We start from the raw sequence: 26,379 nt of genomic DNA, 5'->3' as shown, positions 1-26,379 counted from the left end.
CATTACCTTTACAATTTATATTCATTTGAAATTACAGAATAAATATATGCACATTGTTGTTTGTGTGTGTGTGTGTGTGTGTGAGAGAGAGAGAAAACATTAAAAGTGCTTCCTACAAAGCCGTTAGTGATAGGTACCCAGTTTTTTTTTTATTTTTATTGTATATTTGCATGGGTTTGTTTTAACAAGGAAGTGCGGATGTCCTCCAAAAACTCATGGCGTCATGAAGTGTCATTGATCATCCCTAGGTGTGTGTGCGTGCGCCACGTGGTTACATCCAATGGGCTTCTTCCTTTCGGATGACTTCACACTGGATATGGAATTCCCCCCTCCAGGAGGAGAGGAGGGGAAGGGCGAGCGGAACGGGAGGGGAGCCGATCGGAGTGGCTGGGAACCCGACTGGCGGCTGGGGTGGGGAGCTGTGTGGACGCGTCTACATGTGTGTGCATGTGAAAGAGAGAGACAAGAGTGAGAGAACATTCGAACAAGACCCCCGCCCCTCCCCCCTTGCAGTTTCCAGCATGCAGCAAACTGCATTTGATTGTTTTAAATAAATGTACAGGATCTGTGCCATGATGGGCAAGAAGAAAACAAGCCACAAAATGCCATCTCCCCCTACCCCCAGGAGAAAAAAAAAAGAAAGTAAAAAGTTTACTGCAACGGAAAAAAAGAGACATAGAATTTACTTAGGATCATTACAAAGATCCCCGTAGTAATCATAATAATTAATAATAATATACCTTAGACATGGCACAGTCAAAGTCTCAGTTTCAGTATAAAAAATAATGATTAACATCTGCTGGCAAGTCTGCGAAGGCACTTCATTGATTAATGATCTGAGAATGGCCCTTCCCCCAAACACACATCTCTGTTGGGGAAGAGCACACAGCTGTATTCTCTATTCTCATCATGCGCTTGCACTGGGGCTGGAGAAGGGGGGCCGGGGGCACTACTGGCGGGCCAGGGCCGGGGAGGGGGAAAAGCTATCCGGTCAGAACCTATAGGTTGTCTTTTCCAGGACTTCGAGGTAATCCGGCTTGGTTTGGAGTTTGGCCCTTAACTCGAGGTATTCGCTTGGAGGGGGGTGGTCTGGGAAGCCCTTGCCGGCCGAGAAGAGAAGGGTTTCCTTCAGCCTGGCGTCCTGCTGCAGGTCCGGGTACTGCATGCCCGGCGGGTGCACGTGCAGTTCCTTTAACTTGGGCACAGTGCCGTAGAGGCAGTCCACGAAACCCACCGTGCAAGGCGGCGGCAGCCGCTCTCTGTCCAGCCCGGCGCCGGCCGGCGGGAAGAGCAACACCCCGCCGTTCTTCTCGTGGGGGAAGCCGGGCGGCGCCAGCGCCAGCTCCCCCGCCACCGCCAGCCCGCCGCCGCCGGCCGGGTGGTGGTGGTGGTGGTGCGGGTGGGTGGCGGCCACGATGGTGTTGAGCTGGGAGCTGGACACGGCCAGGCTCCACTCCTGCTCCTTCTCCAGCAAGGTCCGGTAGTGGGTGCTGTTCTCCTGGTGGCCGGGCTCGGCGAACGGCTCCCCCGCCCCGCCTCCCCCCAGGCGCTCGCCGGCCTCGCCGCCGCCGCCGCCGCCCTCCTCCCGCTCCGCCTCCTCCTCCCGCGGCTTGTAGATGGGGTTGTTGCACATGTGGGTCACCGGGTGGGGGATGTAGTCGTAGACGTGCCCCACGGGGTGAGCCTTCTCCGGCGAGGCGCCCCCGCCGCCCGCCACGCGGCCGCCCTCCTCGAAGAAGCGGTGGCACTGCATGTGGATGCCGCTCAGGTCCCCCGCCTCCGGCCGCTTGCTGCGGAAGGGCAGTTTCTTGCGCCGCCGGCGCAGCACGAAGGCGAAGAGCCCCGCGGCGATGAAGACGGCCGAGAAGAAGAGGACCAGCAGGCTGAGGATGAGCACGGAGAGCGGCACGGCAGCGGCGCCGGGCGGGGAGAGCTCGTAGGCCGAGGGGCTGCTGGGGCTGGGCTTGCCCCCTGGCGGGGCGGGCGAGGCGGCCGCTGCGTGCAGCAGCTCCGGACACAGCGCCTCCAGCTCCACCGAGCGCACGTCCCGGCGGGTGAGGTTCTCCGGGCTGGCGCACAGCACGTCCCCCACCACGATGACCGAGCTGATGGTCTCGATCCACTGCTTGAGCGGCACCAGGTCGCAGGTGCAGTCCCAGGGGTTGAGCTTGAGGTCGATCTGCACGATGGCGTGGAGGTGCTCCAGCACCCCCGCCACGGGCAGGTAGAGGAAGTGGTTGTTCCTCAGGTTGAGCCTGGCCAGGGAGGTGCCTGCAAAGGCATCGGTGGGCAGAGTCCGCAGCAGGTTGTCTTTGAGGAAGAGCAGCTTCAGATTGGGCATGAGACTGAAGGCTGCGGGCTGGATCTCCCTGATCAGGTTGTACTCGAAGTACAGGTAATGCAAGCTCTGCAAGCCCCTGAACATGCCTGGAGTCAGCCTCTCGATGTCATTGCCGTTCAGGTACAGGCTCTTCAGGTTAGGCAGGTTAATAAAAGCCCCGTCCTGCACGTAGGAGATACGGTTGTTCCCAAGGTGTAAGAGATCCAAGGAAGAAAAATTCCAGAAATCTGAGCGGTAGATTTTCTGTATCAAATTGCCGCTCAGATACAACTTCTTGGCGTTCAAGGGCCTTGGCAGGAGCTCGGAGATGTTGTGAAATCCTCTTTCTTTGCAATTGACTGTCAGGCCCAAGTCGTTGATGTGCAAACTACAAGAGCACCCAGTAGGGCATATGATGGGGATCGGGGGCCTTGTCTGATATGCAGCTATAGGAGGCTGGTTTGGCCCAGGATACAGGCCTCGGGATGTAGGGGGAGGTTTGGGCACTCTGGGCTGCTTGGTGGGTTTGGGCTGCTTATTGGATGTTTTGTACTCAACAGAGGAAGCAGTGAAATGGAAGGAGGATAGCATGGAGGAAGGCTTAGTAGGCCATGCGTTCTCCTTGCTAGATGACAACTGAGGAATCCCCAGACTGGCCTCGACTTCAGAGTCAGACAGCATGGGGCAGAGTTTACTCCTTTTGATTTCCCTCAGGTCCTTACCATGGAAGTGGAAGGGGGTCTCACAGGTTATGTCTCCCACAAGGGCAGTGTAAGGGATGCGCTCCAGCCAACTTTTCAGCTGCACAATCTCACAGGTACAGTTCCAAGGGTTCTCCTCCAGCTGGATTTCCATCAGGCTCCTGCCAATATGGTCCAGCATCCCTCGATAGGAAAGGACTTTTAACCTGTTTCCCCGCAAGTCCAAATGAGTTAAGGACACTGATTTAAACAGGTTGGTGGGAAGCATGGGGATAAGGTTGTCATTTAAGATCAAGACTCTCAGTTTGCTCAGATTTCGAAATGCCCCACTTTCAATCCGTTTAATGACGTTATAATCTGCCTGCAGATATTCCAGACTTTCCAAACCCAGGAAAGTGTCATTTCTGAAAATGTCTAATTTATTCTCGTGCAGGTACAATCGCTTCAGAACTTTGAGCCCATTAAAGGCTCCTGTCTGAATGTCCTGCAGTGCATTGTTCCCAAGGTTAATAGACACAGCATTGTTCAAATGAAGAAAACTGTTAGTGTATAATTTCCTCATGGAATTCCTCTGCAGATAAAGTTTAAAAGGTCTTGACCACGACTCCGTTATCTGACTAATATTTATAAATCCTTTATTGTCGCAATGTATATGGAAAAGGCTCTCTTTTACTTCACAGTAACATGGATCAAAGCAGGGCTCGTCAATTTCCTCTGAGTCCTCTATCAAGGGAATTGGTGTAGTCCATGCTAGAGCTATTGTGCTTAGAAGAATTACCCACAACATCCTTTCTTTATGGAGAGTCTCTGCCGTGGGAGGTTTCATCATTTGTGGCTGATTACAAAACTGTAACAGAAATAAAAATGCAGAATTTTAGTATTTAGTCATGTCACTGTTCTTAATAAACTCCATTTTTGCTAGACTTTTATTAGGTTCCTGGAAAGTTCAGCAATTGTTGGGTAGACTTCAGAACAAACTCTAGCAGTGCTTGATGTTCAAGGCTGGTTTCAGACTTAAGAGCTATAGAAATTTCTAATCATAAGATGCCATATTTTCCCTTCCCATATGATATTTAGTAAATGGCATCTATAATGAAAATACATGCACATACCATATAGCAAATGAACATACAGTCTGAGCGTATTGCATATATACATATTTTTCACCATATGACCAGTGTTTAGAAAAACAGTTATTTGCAGCTTACCTCTGTGCACATCCTAACCTTCACTGATTACAGGAGAAAATACCAGTGGATATCTTTCACCAGCATCATACTACATCCTTTATATATACACATGCACACACAAAAAAACCCTCCCAAAGTTGCTAGATTGCATTGGTTGGATATTCAGTGCACCAGCTCAGTATATTCTATATGTAAGTTTGCAGGGATGTGCAGGGTTTGTAAATGTCCCTGATCTAACAGTTTCCTTTAGAAATTTTCACAGTGTCTTTAATAATGCTTAACAACCGTGATTTAAAATAAAACCTCCCCCTTCCAGACACACTGATGGATTAATGCTGCTGGTATATTATCAGATAAATACATACTGCATATTAGTCATTTTAGCTGATTATAGCATTTAGAGATGATTAATCTTTCTAGAGCACATGCCCATGCGATCATCAGATCTAAGACGAAGTGACAGCTAAAGAAGCATTTCGGACTGAAATGCTCAGGCTGGTTTGGATTATGATATTTTGCGCCCCCAGAATCAACCAAGAGACCCGGTTAAAAAGCTGAAAGTGGAAGAAAAATGCCTTGACACCAGCTGATAAATGATCTATCCTACTGTCTACCTTTCAAAAAGAAGACACCATTCTTCTCCAGTCAGAGGAAACATACTGTTCTGATGAGATGCAGCTCCCCAAGATACAGTTTCCCCCTTCCTTTTGCCAGATATTTCAAACGTTTTGGGATAAATAAACGTTAATAATTATGCTAATAATAATGATGGTGATGCAGCCCTTCTTGAGTCAGTGAAATATCAAATTGAAATTGTTCCAAGGAATCGTTGATTTTAGTCCTAATTTATCAATAAAAATGACCTTTTTCTTTGCTTTTCCAAGGTACAGCTAGAGAATTCTCCCCCACCCCCTTTCCCCGCACAAACTTAGAATCGGAAAGACGCATTTAGGGAGAGAAATGGGAAACGGATACAAAGCCTTCGGATCAACTTGCCAATGAAACCCTCAGCTGTAGGAAAGGGGAGATGGGAGAAAAGAGAAATACCCTGTGCGATTAAAGCCATGATCTAATTGGGAAGAAGGGAGAGAGAAAGGAGAGCTGTATTGCAGTACCCGTCAGTCCTATCTGTCTCTTTTGCAAAATAGCGACTTAAGTTCTTTCTGTTCTGCAAGGTCTATTATAAAATGATGTGAGGGCGGGGGATAGACAATGGGGGGCGCCTTTGAAGCTAGGCAGAAAGAAGAGGATCAAGAACGCTTGTACTTACCGGTTTGCAGGAGAAATTTTAGCACATCTGAAAATAAATAAATAAATACAATTTTAAAAAGCTCGAGTTTAAGGATTGCTGGTTTCACTCTCTCTCTCTCTCTACTCCTGCTGAGGCTGAGGCAAAAGGGAAGAAAAAAAAGGCAAGCAAGCCTGAAACGTGCTGGGAATGCAATGAGCTCCTCAATAAGCTTCTTTAGGATGCAGAGCTGCTGTTTGGCACACTCAATGGAGGAGGGAGGAGAAGGGGGCTGCTGCAGGCTCCCAGCTCTGGGGCTGCTGCTTTCTCTGGGCAGCAGCAGCACATCATTGGGAGGGAGAAGGAGGGAGGCTCAATCACAGCGGAGAATCTCGGGCTTCTCTCTCTTTCTCTCCGTGTGTGTGTGTGTGTGTGGTGGTGTTGCCCTGGATCAGGCTTTTCCACGTCATGAAAATGAGCTTCAAGAAGGGGAACAAATGAAGGGGGCGCGCTTGGCACCAGGTCGGGGGCGCGCATTTGGGAAGCCCTGACTGTACAGGTTTTTTTTTCTTGGGGGGGGGGATGGTAAGGTGGGGTGGGAGAGGAGTGGGAAATAGACTGGGGAAAGCCTAGAAGAACGAGGAAGGAAGGAGCAGCCTCCAGAAACGAGCCACAGTCCCCTCACCCCAACTCTCAAGGAAAAAGATCCCCCGATTGCCGACTGCAAATTCCATCAAGGCGCTCGCGTCGCGGGTAGATCATCGGGAGAAATGTATCTCAGGCCAGCTGCCCCCAGACAGGTTCCTCTGCGCGCACAGACACTGCTGCAAAGCCAATAGATTAGTTGATGCGGAGCCGTAGATAGCCGCTCTCCATCATCACACCTGGGTGTCCCAACGTGAGAGCTCGGGAAGCCCAGCAAGCCCAGCCTGGGTGACTTGAACAAGGTGGTTCCTCTCTCCTCGCATTTCCTCGCTCTCTTTGATCCCTTTGCACCACGAGCGCCCCTTTTTTTGATTGTCGTGCTGCAGCTCGAGCCTTCAATCTTCCCCAGGATCCAACAGCCTCCTGTTCGCTTCCAGCTTTAAAAGGAGGCAAGGCAAATGGCTGGGAAAAGACCCGGAATCACTTGGGTAACAACGGCACATTTTGCATTCTGTCACCGAGCAAGGCATCAAAAGCGAAGAGGAGGATTTAACTCCTTAATCGCCGCACGATTTTTCGGTCTGGCTTTGTGTGTGTGGCGTGTGCCCGAAAAGAAAACCATGCCCGATACTGACGGGATCCGGGAAGAGAATACAACTCAGCTGACATCTTTTCACGACAGAGGCAGCAAGAAGGTAATACAGTTTTGTTGAGAAACCGGGGCGAAGGAAAGTGACACTGTGTGGGCGGGAGTAGATTATTTGTTAGTGAAGAGCTGCCAGCCGGTAGCAGGTCGCTGGAGGGAGCGTCCTGCAGCTGAGACTCGAGAGTCTGTCCAAATTTACCCTTGGCTTAAATTTAGCTGCCAAGATCGGTTGTCAGGGCGAAGATTTTTTAAGCAACAGAGGGGCTATTGGGTCAGTAATACACGTCTCAGTCCCTTTCTGTGCATTTCAAAACTCAAATTCAGATTTTTGTTTAGCGCTGGTCAAGGTAGTTCGTGTAGGGAGATTCAATATGGTCCGTACGCTTTATTGAACAGGCTGATTTTTTTTCACTACGACATGCATGGCAGACACACTCTACATTCACCAGGAAAGGGGCTCGCTCCCTAACTTTAAATGGACGTGGCAGTCTGGCATCCACCACCCCACCTCTGCTAGGAGCTGGAAGCGAGCCTCCAAGCAGGGGCGGATCTACCATCCCTTCTGGAAACCATAAGCCCCTAGGTGCAGAGAGTCACAGCAGCCTTAAACCAAACCTTTAACACTGCTATTCTAACAGTCCCCCTCTCCGCTCCAAATGTTTGGGTGGAGAGAGGCTTGACTGAAATCCTTGAAGAGGCAGCAGGTTGGTATCAAAAAGTTAGTAGGGAAAAAGCCTAGCTGTCAGGAGCACAGATCACTCCCTGTTGACTCCCAGATAGTCCCTAGTGCCCACTCTGTTAATAGGAACATCCATATTCCTTTACCACCTCTTCCTTTCTCCCTGCCCGCTTCCCATACCCGTCGGATCAGTAACATTCCCCATATGATTTTAAACATCCCAAGGGCTCGTCAAACATTTCAGTGTGGAAGCAGCACTACTTGCTAATTAAAATGCTGCATCATTCATTTGCAGAAGCAAAATTTGGTGCCGTCAGGCGAAATGCACTTGAGACTTCTAAAAAGGTTGGGGGAGGGGGCAGAGTAGGGAAGTGAAAACAGTTTTATTGGATCTCTAAAGAAATGAGAGGGAAGAAATACCGAAGCAGATTGTCTGAGAATTTCTGTTTTTCTTGCCGGGGTTTCTCTTTCGCAGCTGCCTTAGCAACGCACTGGGGTTTGAAATACATTCACAAAAGGTCTGTATTTTTGCCCACACCAAGTTGCCATGTCAATAGATCTTTTCGCAGGCAGCTTGCAAGTCCCGAACACTGCAACCAGGCGAAGTTATCCTGCGCTAATGATTCTCATTAGGAAAGTAGCAAACGATCGCGGTTAATACCGATCCATGCGGAGTGCTAAAAGCTCACCGAGATTTGCTCTGAATGGCTAGGCGACGTCAGGCGAACTCTTTAAGATGTATTACATCCCTAATGCCATAACCTTGTACTTTCACTCCCCCCCGGCCAGCAACTTTCAGCAATGGCACTGAATAAGGCTTGTAATCCGTTTAAGTGGTTCTACCTTTAAGTTTTGCAGATGAATTGGGAAAGTGGGGGCGGGGAGGGGGGGATGTTGGTTGAATACAAATAGAAAAGCATTGCATGGCACCTACAGTATCACAATACAGAGCCCTGTGAGCCTAATCTTCCCAGACTCAGTCGCTGTCGGATCAAAGCTTCCAAGGACACCTCTTTTTATTTTAAATCGGAGTCCTCTCGGATGCAGCAGTAAAGGATTTGGTCCCCAGGAGTTTAGCGGTGGGCTGCTCCTCCTGCATGTCTTTTTTCCCTTTCTGATAGGATGTCACACAGTGCAATCCCTGCCTGGATCCTCTCTGAGTCCACTGGAGGTGGGATATCTCCCTTCAGCCCCACTGTATCCTTTACCCGTGTCCCGCGGGGGGGGAGGGGGAGGGGGAATACAGCAGCTTTATCCCAGCATTAGCCAGGCGGCGAAATGGCACGCGGGGGAGGAGGAGAGGACAATCCTTAGGGTTCTAGATGCTAAAAGTCTGCAATTTCGATGCAGGGTACTGCAGTCAAACCGCAAGGCTAAGGATGGCAATCGAGCAGCCTCTCAGGTAACAACTCCGAGCTGCTTGGCAAGGGGGATCTTCAAGGAGGGAGGGGAGATTCCTTAGAAGGGAGATAGAGACGTCTCTCAAGGCAGAGCTGCTTCAAAAGTGCTATTTATTGGCCACGAATTAACCGGGAGGGGATACGATGTTATTTACCAGTGGCTGTGACTAGCCTGTGCGAGAGAGATTGTTATGAAAAAGGAGAACTTCTTGTCTGAGATCGGAATCGTACTCACCAGATCCGTGTTTAGCTCCTGTTCCAGCATAGTGAGAGCGACCTCTCGGATGAACTAGAAACAAGGAAACCCCTACCCCGCCCCCCAGAATTTCAACCTTCCCTCCTTCAACATAGGAAAATGGAAATCGCCGAGAGGTCATTTCATAAACATCTCAGCCCAAGCAAAGAAAGGCAGAAATGCTTTTACGTTTCAGCTTGTTTGGTCGACATACAATCCGCTCAGCACAAGATCCGTGTTAAATGATTGGCAGGACTCAGGAGCATATGGCAGAGCGATGTTGCCTGGTCTGGGACTTTATACCTTTTTAGTATTTTGACTTGTAAACGAGCTGCTTCCTTGCAAAACCGAACCCAGTCCTAGGGCTATAGATTCAGCTAAGGCGCATCTGATGTGTGTGGAGGTTGATGGATGTCCTTCCATCTATTTGCAGCGCATTCTTCCTCCTTAGCTGTAGCAGGTAAAAAGTAAAAAAAAAAAAGAAACCGTGGACAACTTTTGTGACAAATGAGACAAGGGCACTTGAACAATGATTGCACCTTTTTGAAAAGTACCATTGCAACATTACATTTCCACTGGAGGCGACCATTTCCCCCACTGCAGTCATTCTAATGCAGTCATTGAGTGCTTCGTTCAATCTGCAGTGTAAACCAGCTCCTTGCCTTTTTAATAGATCCCCTACAACTACATAAATGACAATGGTTGGGAGAAAGAGGGAGCTTTCTACCAAGCCTTCTCCGCCTGACTAGAAAGAAATATTTGGAGGTTTAATAGTCTCCTCTGCTTCCAGCAAGCTATGGCCAGGGTGAACTCAATAAATAGTGCAAGGACAAGGGAAACTCATGGCTGCTGTAACTATCATATACAAGAGCTGCTTTCTAGTTTTCTCTATATTTTGGAAACCCAGCACTACAGCTTAGGCTTTGCAAGAATGTTGTTGATCTTTATTTAGCAGTAGTTTACGAACAGCCATAATAAGCACATGCAGTGTTTCAGGGTCTTTATGAATTTCTTTTTAATAATCGCTATATAACCACACGTGGCATGCATCCTACACAGGCACAGTCTGCATAGAGAGGACATAGAGTGGGAGCAGTACTGAGAAGAGATTCATCAGTCCAAGTGAACATGCGGTATCCAAGTGGGAGGAGGTGAAAAAAAGACACAAGTGGGCTGTGAAGCTGATTAATTTGTGAAGCAAATACCACATGTAAAAGTGCTTGGGAAAGATATCAGCTGGACAGACTTGGAGATCCACAGACCAGGTACCACAGGGACAGTGCAATCTTCCCTAAGCCATCCAGTGTGCTTCTACATTCCCTGGAGGGACCTAGTTCTGGGAGTAAGAGCATACTTTACTCTATGTCCACTCAGTTTTGGGGTTCAATCTTGAGAATGCTAACAAAGGTGTCAGTCAGTGCCATGGTGATTTTGTGCTGTGGATATCTTTCCATTAGGAGCTTAGGGCCAGATCCCTCTCCCACTGAAATATAATGGCATGACTTTTAATGAGTTCAGATGCAAGGAGGAATTCCTAGATGGAGGCCACCCCTGCTTTTCCCAGGCCACAAGATAGGAACCATGTGATAATGTCATTAGTGACTATAGGCCTGAGCTAAATTCAAACCAGTGAGGAAGAGGTAGAAGGCTTCAAATCCTATTACTAGTCCATTACTGAGCCATCCATTTGCCCTGTAAGATACCACTTTGTCTGTTCTGTTAAGACAAATGTAGTTAAAATAGATTTTGTTTCCTAAGGAGGAAAAACTGGTTTAGGGTATGTATAGACAGTTTAGACTGAGACATTCTTGAAAAAGAATTACAATACAGTATTTTTTTGGCGTAACATGTTAATTCATCATTTTGCACAGTATAAACTTGTTTTTTCAACATGATTTAGTTCATTTATCAGATGGAAAAAAATTTAGCCAATGGGATTTATCCACCCTGCTGTAGGAAAGAACATTTAAACCTAGAAACTGAGTCAAACTGGTCTAATACTAATTTAGAAACCAAGATCTCCTTGGTACTATATCAACATGTCAAATCAATTTAAAGTGGAAATGAACTGTGCTACTGGTGGTGGGACATATATGGTCAGACACAAAGGACTGAATCCTCCAGTTCGGAACTCACTGAAGTCAATGTAAATATTCCCACTGACTTCAAGGTGAGAAAAACTGGACCTTATGAACCCAATTCAACTTCCACTGAAATTAAAGGGAATCTTTCTACTGATTTCAATAGGAGTTGGGTAAGGCCCTAAATTAAGATTATACAGCCTTGTTCAACTGAAGGCTTCCTTTGCACTCTACAGTACAGATATCTAGGTTGACATTGGATTTATAAATCCAATCACAGATTAGTTTAATTATCTAAATATTTGTGAACACATGATATTTATGATACATAATATGTATAAATTTGAGATTTTCTAAGGGAGTTAGGTATCAGCTGCATGGACATTCTTTAGGATTTGGGCACTTAGTTCCCTATGGGCCATTTGAAAATCCAAGCCATAATTTTTATAATTATATGATTCAGTTATTAACAAATAATTACACATTACCCTACAGAGTAACATTTCCAGTTTTCCATGGTAGATCCATCGTAACTAATATAGCAGAATGACATGCAGTGTACTTCTGTTACATGAGATTAAAGATACAGAAATATGTTACCACACATTACCTACTAATGAATTGGTCCTAAACTAATTTATGTTGAGTTTAAGGACAACTTTCATGTATTTTACATAGAAAAACCCTCACACAAAAGGACCTTTAGACAAATTACATGAAATCAGTAACAGCCATAGGGATAGTTTACTGCAAGTATTTGAAGGTATGTGTGACTATTAAAATAAGCTGAGTAAGAGGGGAAAATGCTGAGGATTCAAACTGAACAGTAAACACTGTTAAATTATGAATGCAAAATGTTATTTAATGCAATATCATTTTTGAGAAAGAGGCCACATGCCAATCTTTTGCACATCCTCTATACCCGTCAAAAGATACATGTGTTCTGAAACACCATATTCTCTCAAAAAGTTTGTGTCAATATCTTTCCTTCTCCAAGCTTGTGTATCTTCTGAGTGCTGGAGGAGATGGTATTACCAGATAACGTTAAGAAATGGATTGCAGTAACTAATTAATAGCCAAAGGAGTTATTCTGAGAAAATGGAAATCTGCAATTCCTTCCTCATACACAGACTGGCTTAGTGAGCTCTCTACTACTGCATTAATGAGGGGGGGGCGGGAAGAAAAAAAGACACCGTCTAATAGAAATAATTGGAAAAATATGAGCATGTCTGGTCACACACTTTTATAGTAGAGTGTATATCGGTCCCCAACACTTATTGGTTATGTTTGCATTTATCTATCTAGTCACTTTAATAATTAAATACCCTGCATGACCTCTATGGGTTCAGGGGGTTGTTTGCTTGTTTGTCATGTTTCTTCCATGTTTTGCAAATAGTGAATGTTGAATTTTGTTATTCATATGCTACTTCCATCTTGTGTATGTATTTATACATGTTTTGTTTTGTATTTATATTTTATATAAAAACAAAAATAAAGTAAACAAAAGAAAGAGTTAGGTATACAAAATTAGCTAACACAGTCAGATACATGGCACATAATATATAAAATCCAGAACTAGTGAACCTTTCAGGGGCAATTTTTAACTAATGGTACAATAGTCTTGACCATTTTCTCTGTTATATTAGATAAATTACTTGTTTCCACTTCAGCATACAACCCACAGTTTTTAAAGTGTCCAAATATTTATTTGGCCAATGTCACCCTTCAATTTGTGTGACTTTCTCATTTACCTTTATTAGGGTAATATGCAGCCATAGTTATGATGCACAATTCCCTGTGACAGCAACGAGAATTTCATGCATGTATCAAAAGCTGAATAATTCACTTAGGGTGTTCCCAGAAATAAAGAACTAGCTCTGTTATAATATAGAAATGTGGCTTCTTCAGATGCTTTTATGCTCCAGATAGAGATTTCTGCAGCATGTCAACTGCAACCACATTGGTGCCAAAGTACTGCATCTTCTTTGGTGAAGCCAAAGCAGGGCAGTCTTAAATCCCTGCAACACAAATACAGATTCTAATATATTGAATTACGGTGAATACTGATGATGTGAATATGGTGACCAGCTGTCCCAATTTTTTAGGGACAGTCCCAATATTTGGGACTTTGTCTTATATAGGTACTTATTACCTCCCTCCCCTCTCCTTGCTATCTGGCCACCCTAGATGTGAAGGAAGAATGTAGATTTGGAAATTCCTTCTACAGCAAGAACCACTGACCTGATATCTAAGTGGCAAGAAGAAGAAGATTTAAAATGAGATCTACTGCCCTGCTCATGTGCTAAGATCTTAAGGCAAAATGGAATATTATCTTCAGATTCCTCCAAGTAGAAGATTTCATCCAACATCCCAGGGTACTCATGTAATATCAGATTATTTCTACAAGTATCTATTTTATGTGTGGTAATTTCCATTTGCAACTACTAGTGTTAGTGTGCTTTTCACCAGTAGATCTGTCTTTTGTGTATGCCACTTTCTTTACTTCATTTGAGTATGTGAAGATAGTGATTGCCAAGAGTACAGATTTGCGAGGCATCAGTTAATGGCATTAGAGTTGCCAGAATTAGAAACATCAGCATGAACAGACCATGTCATGGCAATTCACCAGCATTATGCCATAACACGAATCATTTTACAAAGTATACTGATAGAAGCTGCTTCCGTCTTGCTGACTACTGTGTGAAGAAAGATGCTGCTCATATGAAAAGATAAGCTCTATTTGGAAAAGGAAAGGAGGAAAGAATTGGGATGCAACCCAATTTAACAATCCAGATTTACCCCTTCCACTGGGAAATGTCTGCCCCTACTGTGACAAGGTCTGTTGATCCCGGATAGGTCTCATTTGTCACCTGCCAATCCACCAGCGATAACCAGCAATCATTTTATTGGAAGACGATTATCCTCAAACTCCAAGGGATTGCTACCATGTGGGGAATTGCTACTTTGATCAGTCCTGATCCTACTCCCAATGAAGTTAATGGCAAAATTCCTATTTTTTTTCAGGGGTACAATATCAGATCCATAAGCAGTTGATCAAATGACCAGTTGGCCAGTGGCCAAACTGACATTTTTTCAAATGCTCATTGGAGTACATGGCATAAAACAAACCAACATATGCTGTATATTGCATGGGATGATTGTGAGAAAACACTTATTTGGCCAGCTATCTATATTATCTATGTGTTTATATCATGTTAATCACCATGGTGTCTGAACTACTTAGTAAAACTATCTAAAGTCAGCAACTAGACTAAAGAACTAGATTAAACACATTCTCTCTGTGATGGATTGGATCATAGAAACCCTCCTGGGAGCTGCCACCCAATGTGCCAAGATTACTTCTACCTCTGCTTTCCCTGCCAGCTCAGGACTCCAGCACCCTATTTTGCTGAGCCAGACACTCCCATCTGCTCCAACACAGACCCAGGGTCTGAATTACTTGCCCCAAAGCTGCAGGTTTACCGGAAAGCAGCTAATAGAAGTGTTATTGTCTTTAACCTGGAGATGCCCAACTCCCAATGGGGTCTAAACCCAAATAAATCCATTTTACCTTATATAAAGCTTGTACAGGGTAAACTCATAAATTGTTCACCCTCTATAACACTGATAGAGAGATATGCATAGCTGTTTGCCCCCCAAGTATTAATACATACTCTGGGTTAATTAATAAGTAAAAATTAAATACAGAAAGTAGGATTTAAGTGATTCCAAGTAGTAACAGACAGAACAAAGCAACTCACCAAGCAAAATAAAAAAAATGTGCAAATCTCTGTCTAATCAAACTGACTACAGATAAGATCTTCACCAGTTCCAGAATGCTCCCTTTTACAGACTAATCTCCTTTTAGCTTGGGTCCAGCAATCACTCACACCCCCTGTAGTTACTGCCCTTTGTTCCAGTTTCTTCCAAGTATTCTTAGGGGTGGAGATGCTCTCTCTTTAGCCAGCTGAAGACAAAATGGAGAGGTCTCCCAGGGGTTTAAATAAACTCTCTCGTGGGTGGAGACCCCCTCCTCACTTGTATGCAAAGTCCAGCGCCAAGATGGAGTTTAGGAGTCACTTGGGCAAGTCACATGCAGGGCTGGCTTTATGACCCACAGGGCCCAATTGGAATACTCGGCAGCGGTCTGGGACTTCAGTGGCATTTTGGCAGCAGGGGGGTCCACTCTAGGTCTTCTGCAGCACCAAAGGATCCCCCTCCGCTGAAAAGCCACTGAAGACTCCCAGAGCAGGGCCTCCTCAGGCACAGGGTCCTCTTCAGTGTGGAGCCTGATTCCGGGGAATCGGTGGAATCAGCATAAAGCTGGCCTTGGTCCCATGTCCATGCATGACTCAGTTTTTACAGGTAGCTCCCATTGTTTACATGCAGTTGTAACAGTGCTGTGACTCACCAACTGGAGCCTCCTGCTGGTTGTCTCTGAGAATTAGCTCTGTCCAGTGGAGCACCTCCTCCTAGTGGTGTCCCATTCATCATTCCGCCCTCGGTTGGCCTATGGACCCACGTTGCTCCCAGCGTCCTTTTCCGAGACTACTGCCCTCCAGCAGTGACCCTTAGACCATCCACATCCCTTTCCGGTGGGGTGATCAGCAGTCCTACACCCCAGCCACCATGTCCAACCACACCCTCTGAGTCTAATCCCTCTCATCAGGGATCTGGCATAGTCTATAATTGCCACTCCCTATAGCCAATGGCTGGGTGTACTGCAAGGGGGAAAGGGTGGACCCAGGCTCACCCTCTACTCTGGGTCCTGGCCCAGGGACCCTCTGGCAGCAGTCTTGTTGTCCTCCTTCTCTCCCCTTATCTGTCTGATTCCCTTAGCTGCTTCCCCTACAGCCCCTTGCACCTGCTAGGCCCTTCCCTTCAGTGCCAGCAGCCTGGCAGGCTCTAGGCTAGAGCTCCCTTTTGCTCCTCGAGCCTGGCCAGCACTGCACTGTCCACAGTGCTAGTCTCCCACCCTTGGAGACTAACCCCCTCCCAAAGGCCTGGGACAGACTGACTGCTCCTTTCCTGGGCAGCCTTCTTATAGGGCTGAGCCTGGCCCTGATTGGCTATCTCCAAACTGGGCCCTGATTGGCTCACAATAAGCCCTTCTCTAATTGGCTTCCTGTCTGCTCAAGTGCCCTGGCCTGCTACAGCCCACACTTTCTGGGAGCAGGGCAGCCACCCCACTACAGCTATCTTGAATGTCCTCAAGTAGACTTCTTATGTGGATTGGAGCATTCCAAGATCCATTGTCCTTTAAGTGTTTCTTGATTAGGTACTTAATTTTAACATTCCTTTCTCCAGGAACTGACCAAATGCTCTACTAAGGTTATTTAGAAATCAAGCCAGTACACAGCCAACATTCATAACTTTGAATACAAAAATGATACATGCAAATAGGATTAATACATTCAGTAGATCATAACCTTTGAGATATGTTACATGGCATATGTAGCATAAAACACATTCTAAGCATATTTCCATAAAGCCTTATGGGAGGTACCATCACATGCTCCTCCTTTCTCCCTGCATATAGCTGAAATTGTAGCCTCACTGAAGTCAGTTGGCGCTTCACCCTTGACTTCAATAAGGCCAAGTTATAAGAGTTACCCTCTTTCCCTCTTCTTCCATTTCTCTTTCTTCTTTCTCTTAGAATCTTCTGTTAGACTTAGGTATCAGAGGTATAGCCATGTTAGTCTGGATCTGTAAAAAGCAACAAAGAGTCCTGTGACACCTTAAAGACTAATAGATGTATTGGAGCATAAGCTTTTGTGGGAGAATGCCCACTTCATCAGACGCATGCTAGACTTAGATACTCTTTGCAGTTATTAAAAGCTAGGATGTAGATGTGGGCTTTATATTTCATGCCAAAAGCAGCCAGATGAATAGTCTCTGTAATCTCTCACAGAAGGTCATGGGCCAGATGCTCATATCACCTTCTCCTGCAAGTCTCACCCTCCTCTCTTATTCTTAATGATACAGCTGCTATAATAGAGTCTGATCTTGAATACAGAAGCAGTAGTATCTGATCAGACGTTAAATCAATTCATTTCATTAAGGTTTTGGAAATCAGAGAGGTTTGCTGATTCTGACCTAACTTGTACAGAAGTAATTTAAGTCAAAGGAGTTCTGTTGGTGTAAAAATGGGTAAAAGAGTGAAGAATCAGTGCTTAGGACCTTGAATATCATCTAATATTTGACAATAGTCAGCACAGTATTCAGATTTCTAGCAGTCAATGGCTAAATACATGATCATGCTTTAGATACAATATTTTTAAACCTAAAGGCAATAATTTCCTGCTTTCTTGTCTCAGAGAAGGTCCTTTAAATTAATACAAATTGGAGGATTCTGGAGAAAAACTGTTTTTGATTTATTCAAGTAGTCAATGTATTTGCTTACTAATTTACTTGGTCTTTTGACATTTTAAATAATATATAACTTGAAATTCTGTTAAGAGCAACCATTCTTTTGATTCATGAACTTCCCTAAATGGACATGTTCATTGAAAGAAACTCTATCATGGAAGAAAAGAATGACTTCTTTCATAATGCCAAAGGAAGTAAAAAAAAAAAAAAAAAAAAAAAAAATAACAACAAAAAAAAAAGATTTTAAATGACATACCTATAATCTGCACTAATTTTCACCAGATACCAAAAAAGTTTGTTCTAAGATTTTGGGTGGAAAATATCAAATATTTTCAACTCTGATCTTTCCAGTCTCACTGAATCTTGCATTTAATATTTTGTCCATATATCCATATGCTACAAGCAGTAGCCAGTAATACTGAATTCTCCTCTACTGTCTGATGGTGGGTTTTTTTTTTGTTTTTGTTTTTGTTTTTTTTTTGTGGGGAGAGGGAAAGGGGTCAGATCTTATATTCTTTTTGCTCCCAAAATTCCCATTGAATTTAATGAGAAGATGAGTACAAATGGAGGATCAGGCCCAGTGTTTGTCACTCTCAGCAGTCATCATTCACTATACATTAAGGAATGAAATGTACATGACCTCACATTCCATCTTTACAAATGCAAAATTCCCATAAAAATTAATAGGAACTTTGCATGAAAAATAGGTACAGAGTGTAAGTAGATACAATGACATTAAAAAATAATACAGTACACCAAACCACAAGCATTAAAAAATCATGATTCAAATCCCTCCAGAATCCTGAGATTGGCTTTAAAATCTTCAAATATATAAAATGTACATTTCTAGCCCTTATGGTTGCAAAGAAAAGTTTAAGTGCCTTCTGGTTTTTGAGCTTTAGGGTTCACATTTGCAAATTTTTCTCTGCAACCATAAGGCTAGAAACTTACATTAAAAAAAAATGAAAGCTAAATGCTTATGTAATAACCTGATTCCAAGAGCTGGGGCTCTAAGAAAAGTACCAAATATCATAAGACTTGCAACAGAATCATAATTGTTGGTAACTCTGAAGATAAACAAAAAACTCTGCCTTCTTAATATATGAAAAACATTGCTATGCTGTATTATAAAAGTTTTAACAAACTCAAAATTGCACAAATACTTTTGATGTATTATTTATTAGCTATTCTAAAAGAGAAATGAATTTTCCCATTATCTGTTGATTTAAGTAGTCTCAAAATCCAAGGAATAAATTGTATATAATTCATTAGTTTATGGGGTATACAATGCCCAAGCATCAAATAACATACTATGTCTTCCACTGTCAAAGGTTTAACAGGAACACTGCTGAGGAACAGTGTAAATAAAACATACAATGGAATCGTAAATGAAATGACCAGATATTATTTTAAAATATAAGAGCATAAATATATCAGAACTGTCCTCTGAACAGTCAGCGAACATGATATCTGTTATATTTTGAAAGGACTCTGGGGCAGACTCTACCACTCTTACTCACATTGAATAGCCCCTTACTCCTTGAATAGTCTGATTGAGGAACCAAGACAGCTTACTGATTATGGAGGTGCTACTCAACATAGGCTGGCCTGATCTCACCCTGCTAGACTACAACCAGTACAATGATAATACTTGCTCTGTTTCAAGCCAGAAGATATGTTGTAGAACTGGGAAAATTCAGTGTCCATTATATTTTGCTATATTAACTGTGTTTGTTCTGTTTTACAAAATGAGTGAAAATTAATGTAAGCCAATTATCTCTTGCAACAGGCAATCTGCAGCACCCACCTGCAGAGGCCAACTTGGAGTAAGGAAATAGTTTGCCATGATGATTGATTGTATATTATAGAAATGCCAAAGAGCCCCAGTTATGGACCAGGGTTCTGTTGTGCTAGATTCTTTTTAAACATGGAACAGGAAAGGCAATCCCTGCCCCCAGAAAGCGTTCAATTTAAATAAATATCTATGTGAATGCATATATGGTCATCCTCTTTTGTGCTAAAAATTCTGGCACTGTATTCATACGCGAGATCACCCAGGGCCTGATTCTGGTCTCTCACCAGTTTTTTAAACCTCAAAGCTCATTAGTTTCAAGAGCAATTATTTTGTTATTAATTTCCAGTTTAGCAACATCTCTAGTAAAGCCACATGAATATATAACTATCAGAATATCTTCTATACATGTATAGTGTCTCCCTGTTAGGTATTCTTTCAATGCTGCTGTTTCTAGCTAGGCTCTGCTTAGGTATAGCTGCTTCAGCCCATGACAGCTGCTTAGGTCTTTTGTTACTTTCTTTACCACAGGAATCCCAACTAAGAGCAAGGCCCTATTATGCTAGGCTCTGTGCAATCACATTATAAGAGATGGTCCCTACCTTGAAGACTACAATCTAAACAGACAAGACAGACAAAGGCGAACCAGAAGCCTGGAGAGGTGAAGTGACTTGACCAAGGTGCCAAAGCAGCTCATTGGCAGAGCTGGGAATAGAACCCTCCTCTTGTAACTCCAAGTCCAGTCTCCTACCCACTAAACTTTATCCAGGCAGTTAGTTTTGTCTTTGGTGACAGAAGCCTTTTGTCAATTAGTTAAAAAAGTTGAATGTAAAATACATTCATTTGTGAGGATGTCCAAAGCCAGACAGCCCTTTTGTTGGGTACATGCAATTTCCCTCCCTGTAGTTTAACATTAGAGCCACTTCACATTTCAGTAAAGTTACTTCTGTTTTACGGTGGTGTGAGGTCAGAATCAGATCTCCTGTCCTCATACTCACACAGGACCTACTCAGTAATGTCCAGTTAAAAAAGTTATACCTGAAAATCACACAGAAACTATATCCTTAGCTACAACCAAATTAGGCAAACTCCTGAAAGCAGCAGGAAAATGCAGACAGTCTATGGCCACACACACGTTCCCAATTCTTCTCTGCCTTGCACCTGTGAAAAGTAGGTGAACACTTCTCCATCAGAATGGCAGCATTTTACACTCAGCTTGCACATATGTAAATAATTATACAAAGCAGTGGAGAATGTGGTCCACCAGGACTGATATAAAGAGAAAGGAAAAGGATATAGGCTTTTGCATTCTGGTTTTCATTTTACAATTTAAAACAGTGTCACCTCTCAAATTTCTTTATATATTTTTTTAATGTATCAACATTCTAAATACCATATAATAAAATTTTTAAATGCACATTACCTTAGCCTTACACAAAACAATGCAATTCTATTTTTATAGCAATAATTGATGTTTTATCTCATGCAGTTTTAGAAATTATCCATAGAAAGCTCGTTTTAGGGAAAGCTGCTTAGAGAGATTTCAGGGGACACTAATCCACAGGACTTTCATTGAAATACTAAACACAAAGTCATATGAAAACCTTATCATGGCAAACCTAATTGAAACATATTTGCAATAATATAGTCCCAAACTACAAAAATCTCAAACACACGATATAGGTTCAGAATGATGGATGTGCTATTTATATTTGTTGGAAGATCTTTAAAACTGCATCATTTCTGTTTGTTTGCACAGAGGAATAAATTAGTCATTAACACACACACACACACACACACACACACACAATTTATATAGAGAAACCCGGATGATCTTTGTGTTTTTCCCTTTTTTCTGCTCTTGCAGAAAAATAATTAACAATATTGACACTATTAAACAGTCACTGTTTACACTTCCAGCTTTGTGGGTGGCCAACTATTTATGTTGCAGGACCCTAAGCAAGAGAACTGTGAGGAAAGAGCACACACATATACCACAAACACCAGAGTACTGTTTTGTGCAAGCTGATTTTAATTTAAAGTGAGAACATGGGTTTTCCATCCTCTGAAAATACTGGTGAATATCAAACTGCACCATAATTATCATGCTAGGTTCAGTTTGCTGCAAAAGCCTGCAGGCTCACCCAGATGGTGCTTTCATCTCCTGTCCTCCCCATGCTGAGGTTGGTCAGTTACCCTCAAAAGGTTAGAGCTAGCAGAGCAATTTAGGTTTAGGAGCTCAAAAGGCTGATCCCAGAGCAGCAGCAGTCTTTCGGAATTAGTCACAAACTATTCCCAGCACTGGGAGGAAGAGAAAGCAACAGCTACTGTGTGAGCTGGACTTCAAGTTTTAGCAGACAATTGCTCCATTTCCAGTTCAATCTATCCAAAAAAACTGAATGGAATAAAGCAGGTATTCTCAAAACAGGCTTCTTTCTTTGTATATGACTCTGTTTGCTTGTGTGTGTGTGTGTGTGTGTGTGTGTGTGCACGCTTCATACAGTTGTGCCTATGGTGCAGTCATAATAATGCACACTCTCACTAGACCTGGATCATTAATGCATACTTTAATTTTCTAGCAAAATACCTTCTTGCTCCTGGCTTTATGTTTTCAGCATCTGCTAGTGTATGTAAAATTGAGACAAAACGAGTTTATAAAGAATTTTTACTTTATTTCCTTAATAACTGACTTGTATCTGCTGTTCATCCATCCTTTTTGCATTATTTGATTTTTGCTAATGTATTTAAACAAACTGTGTTTACTCCTATGGGCTATTATCCACACCCATATTCTTTTGTATAATACACTGTGTGAGGGCTGAGACAGATATAGGTCAGATCATCTCTTCCTTTAGCTCTGCATGTGTGTGGAGTGATGCTCCATGAACACTCTTCCCTTATCCATGTTCCTTGCTCCTCATACCCTGAAGATGGCTTCCCAGAAGCTATAGAGTTAGTTTGGGGGTAGGGAGAGTCAGGGCAGGTGCACAGAACAGTGGATACTTAAGCAATGGGGTCCAGGGTGACATACATCATCCTCCCCTCCAACTTATGCAAGTTATCTAGGCTATATTCTTTTTTTCTATGGATTTCTTCTCCTTAGGAGTCATAGTGCCCTGACAGGGCAGGGGCTGGAAAGTATTTTGTGGGAGCACCTAGGAAAGCAAATATAGTCTCTAAACTCTTGGCCTCATATACTGCAAAAGAGTAAAGGAACACAATATATGGTCAGGGGCTTAAAGAAGGCTGCCTACTGATGGAAATGACAGTCCTGGTTTCAAGTGGCTTGCATGACCATTAAAATCTACTAAAGGTTATTTCAAGCTATTGCAACATCATAACCTTACCATGGTGTATTACAGCTTTGTGCAAAATCAAGGTGTCATGTTGCATCTTGCAGATGTTAAAAGAAGCAGTCCTTAGCAAGTGGAAGGAGTTAGATATGTGTCTTTTCTCCCCTCTCCTCAACAGTTACAACAGATTTTGAAGCTAATTTGAGATACAAAAGATTAGAAAGGAAACAAGAAGATTCCCCCTCTGCTCAAACTCCAGCTGCATAACATGTAATCCAAACAACATAGGACCTGGCAATTTAAAGGTTGTTTCAGCAGGAGACTCCCACCAAATTCATATTTTTTTTGTTATTATTTTATTTAATTCTGAGTAGCTTTATTTTAACCAAAGATACCTACTGGAAAATTTGTAAATGCTGGGCCGAATTATGCCCATTTAACTTGAATGTAAATAGTGAGTAACTCTTCAAGTCAGTGAACTTTCTCTCAGATTGCACCAAAGTAAGTGAGTAAATACTTTGGCTTGAACAGAACAGAACAGATAAAAATAAAACAAGCAGTGAGCAAAGCCAATTATGTTCCACATTGCCTAGGGATGGTCAGCCTAATTTATAGCTGACAGTGATTTGATGGACTGAATCATAGTTTCTGACCTAGCATTTGGAGTAATTTTTATTGTAAACCAATCATTACAATATAAGACTTTCAGTACCATCAGTGTCACCATGACAAATGCCCACACGAGCATTAGCCTTGCTGCTAGGGTTTTTCCTCCCATTTTTCACTGCTTCGTATGTTCTAGAAGGTAGCTGGACGTGTTGTTCCCTGACTCTATCCTCAACACAAGCCCCAGGCATGGCAATTAATGGGTCGTGTAAGGGCTGCTATGCCAAACACTACCATTTTATCAGTCGGGAGATGTTACCTGGCTCTTTGCTTGTAATTTTTTCAGTGGCACCGAATTTAGCTCATTTGTTCAGTTTGTAACTGAAGAACACCAGTTTGGGGGCTTGGTAGAACATTTTTTCTTCTCTTCCTCATCTCAGATTCAGTGGTGCAAGTAGAAATCATTTCTTGCCGGTACTGCACTCATGGGAGAGACACAAGGGGTGGGGCATGTGACCTCCTCACATGACCCTCCATGTGACTCCTTCCTGCCCCGCCCCCAGCCTGGGGCCCCAACGCTTTCCCCATCCTCTCTGTCACCCCTATTGTAAATACAAACATCAATATGCTTAACTACTCACTTTCCCCCCACATATGTAGTATTCAGTCTGTTTATATGGAATATGGGAGTTGGGTGAGGAACCATTTCAGCGTATGTATGACTTATTAAAAGACAAATTATAAGTACAACTATATCCTGAACTGCTTTATGGCATTGTACCCAAATCAATGGGGGATTCAACTTCCTTTATAGGAACATACTCCTGAAATTCTTAGCAGTCACAAAAGTGGTCCATAGTCATGCAAATTGTCCCATTGTCTTCAATGGGATTGACCAAATGATTAAGGGTTTACAGGATTAGGTTCCAAGTTTGTAAATTGTTCTGGATGAAACTGACAATGCCTGAGCTGTCAGATCAGAAGGCGCTTCATTCGAATAAAGGTGGGCAGATGTGTGATAAGTCTTAGCTCGTTTGCTAAGATGAGGAACATCAGCAAAGTTCTTGGCAGATTCCTGAGGCAGCTGATTTAAGGCCGTCAGTGTCCAGCATTAAAATCTTCACTTATAGTTCTCTCACTCACAAAGCTGGAAAATGAGGCATTTCCCATTAACAGAATGCATGTAAGACTAGTTTAGCTGCAAAGAAGAATTCTGTGTACACTGGGGACAACAGCTAATACCTGTCAAGCTGCAGAACTGGGCTGACATCAGAATCCAAACATTCTCTGGTCAGTGTTAGCAGAGGCATTCCTCTAATGATTTGGACGTGATGTGATGCAGTATGGATGCCATGGATAATTCAGATCAATGAGGTGAAACAGAATCAAAAACACTGTTTAAACACCTTCCATCCCCCCCAAACCCTCCCCTTTTGAGGACTTCTAACCAACAATATGTATGCTAACAAACTTAAACAAAGTGTTTGTTTAAGTTTGTTAGCATATGTATTTGTGCTGTTAAAGCCGTTTAAAGAATGAATGCCCTCCCTAGCCACTTTCTGCTCCTTTAAAGAGCAGAGCACAGCCCTGGCTAGCCCCAAGCCTTTCCGGTACCACATACCCACTAAAAATCTCTTGCTGGTACTGTGACTGGCGGGTACCACCCTACTTGCATGCCTGCTCAGATCCTCTCTTAACTTTTCCTCTGTATGTGATTTTATTCTTTTGATGGATTGATTTTTATCTCCGCTAAATATTTTGGGCTAGATTATGTCCCACAGTCCATTGGTGTGCTGCCCAGGAGCATGCAGGGAGTGAACTACAAATCATTGGCTTGCTTCCCTGCTCTTCCCTTGCTTCAGGAGGGTAGTAATTTGCTGCTGGGCTATGCCAACCACTGTACTGTATTGGCCCAGGTCTGTGGGCTGGCATGCTGGAGTGGAGAGACAAGGCACTATCACTCCCTCCCACCTGCAGAAAGCAGCAGATGCGACACCCCCTTTAACCTTGCATTCACTGATCCAAGATCCAGGTTGTCAGTGTACAGGCTTCAAATGTTGTCTTAATTCCTCTTACTCCCCTGTTTAGGCACACAGTCTGGCCTTCTGTCTAGCCCTTTACGAACAGAACACGACACCCGATTTATTTTCATCCATTATTAACAAATTACCAGTATTCTTACTGTTTACTCAGGAGGTCTGATCTTTGATTTTTCTAAGATGTTGGAGCTGGCTACTCTTCAGAGGACATATCCTATGCTGGGTGGTAAGATCCAATGTATGGAACAGAAATAAAGGAAAGCTTAGTGAAGGCTATTGCAGGGGGAAGAGGGGAAGGTGGGGGGCGGGGGAAGGTGGGGGTGAAACATTCTGCTCTTGAACATGGGAGATTTTGCACTACACACCTGCTCAGATCAGAGGCTGATAATTAGGATATAGTGTGTGCGCAGAGGACTTTGCCTAACTATTTTGATCTTATTTTTGTTTGAGCTGTTAAACCTGGGATTTCTTTTTTTCCTGTCCAATATCTAGTAAAGATTGCTTATCAGATAATAGATAGGCACCCTGCTACAGGAGGATAAAGGACCATAATTTTACAAACCTCTGGTATTGAAGCAATTGGGACATATTGCCAAGATTTGCTGTTATGTATTGCATACATATATCAATACCTATAATCCATCCAAAAAGCTGTGTGAAAAGAACATTATTAAGGGTTGTAAAGCAAAGCGCTCAGAAGCTAGGAAATGCCAGAACTGTGGTAACCAATGTACTCTTAATTCTGCTGTTTATGTGTTTGAATTTTAACAGCATGCCTAATTACATGAGCACATTTTTTTTCACCCAGAACCAAAAAGAAACAAACAAACAAAAAATAGGTTGGAGATAGAGAAATGAATATATTTGGGTGACCCATCTAAGCATCAATTAATTGGTTTCGTCACATGGGTTTATGTACTTGGAGTAAATATTGAGGTCCTTATGCTTTACTCATACTTTACTCAGGGTATGTCTACACTATGGGATTATTCCAATTTTACATAAACCGGTTTTGTAAAACAGATTGTATAAAGTTGAGTGCAGCGGCCACACTAAGAACATTAATTTGGTGGTGTGCGTCCATGGTCCGAGGCTAGCGTTGATTTCTGGAGTGTTGCATTGTGGGTAGCTATCCTGTAGCTATCCCATAGTTCC

General features: G+C 43.3%; 1 protein-coding gene and 1 long non-coding RNA gene across 3 annotated transcripts in view; one reads left to right on the top strand and one right to left on the bottom strand.

Annotated features, from left to right (window-relative positions):
• Positions 1-404: 404 nt before the first annotated feature.
• SLITRK3 (SLIT and NTRK like family member 3) lies at positions 405-5,987 on the bottom strand. 2 transcript variants are annotated; one of them, XR_004372914.2, is made up of 3 exons: positions 5,482-5,987; positions 741-3,868; positions 405-433 (listed from the first exon to the last, which is right to left on the bottom strand). XR_004372914.2 is itself a non-coding variant. In XM_032774688.2 (2 exons), the coding sequence occupies exon 2, from the start codon at positions 3,848-3,850 to the stop codon at positions 992-994; it is 2,859 nt and encodes a 952-aa protein (XP_032630579.1). In that variant the 5' UTR covers positions 3,851-3,868; positions 5,482-5,987; the 3' UTR covers positions 411-991. The 2 variants fall into 2 exon arrangements, 1 of the variants encoding a protein (XP_032630579.1); XM_032774688.2 differs by having other exon boundaries at positions 411-3,868.
• Positions 5,988-6,066: 79 nt separating this feature from the next.
• The window catches only part of LOC116821458 (uncharacterized), a 59,374-nt gene continuing 39,061 nt past the window's right edge, over positions 6,067-26,379 (top strand). Inside the window, exon 1 of the long non-coding RNA XR_004372915.2 lies at positions 6,067-6,779. This is a non-coding gene — a long non-coding RNA (uncharacterized LOC116821458). The remainder of the gene's footprint in view (positions 6,780-26,379) is intronic.

Source organism: Chelonoidis abingdonii, chromosome 8 (assembly GCF_003597395.2).
Source record: "Chelonoidis abingdonii isolate Lonesome George chromosome 8, CheloAbing_2.0, whole genome shotgun sequence".
In the NCBI taxonomy this organism is placed as follows: domain Eukaryota; kingdom Metazoa; phylum Chordata; order Testudines; family Testudinidae; genus Chelonoidis; species Chelonoidis abingdonii.
The sequence above is the reverse complement of the archived record's forward strand: the minus strand, read 5'-3'. Positions and strand labels throughout refer to the sequence as shown.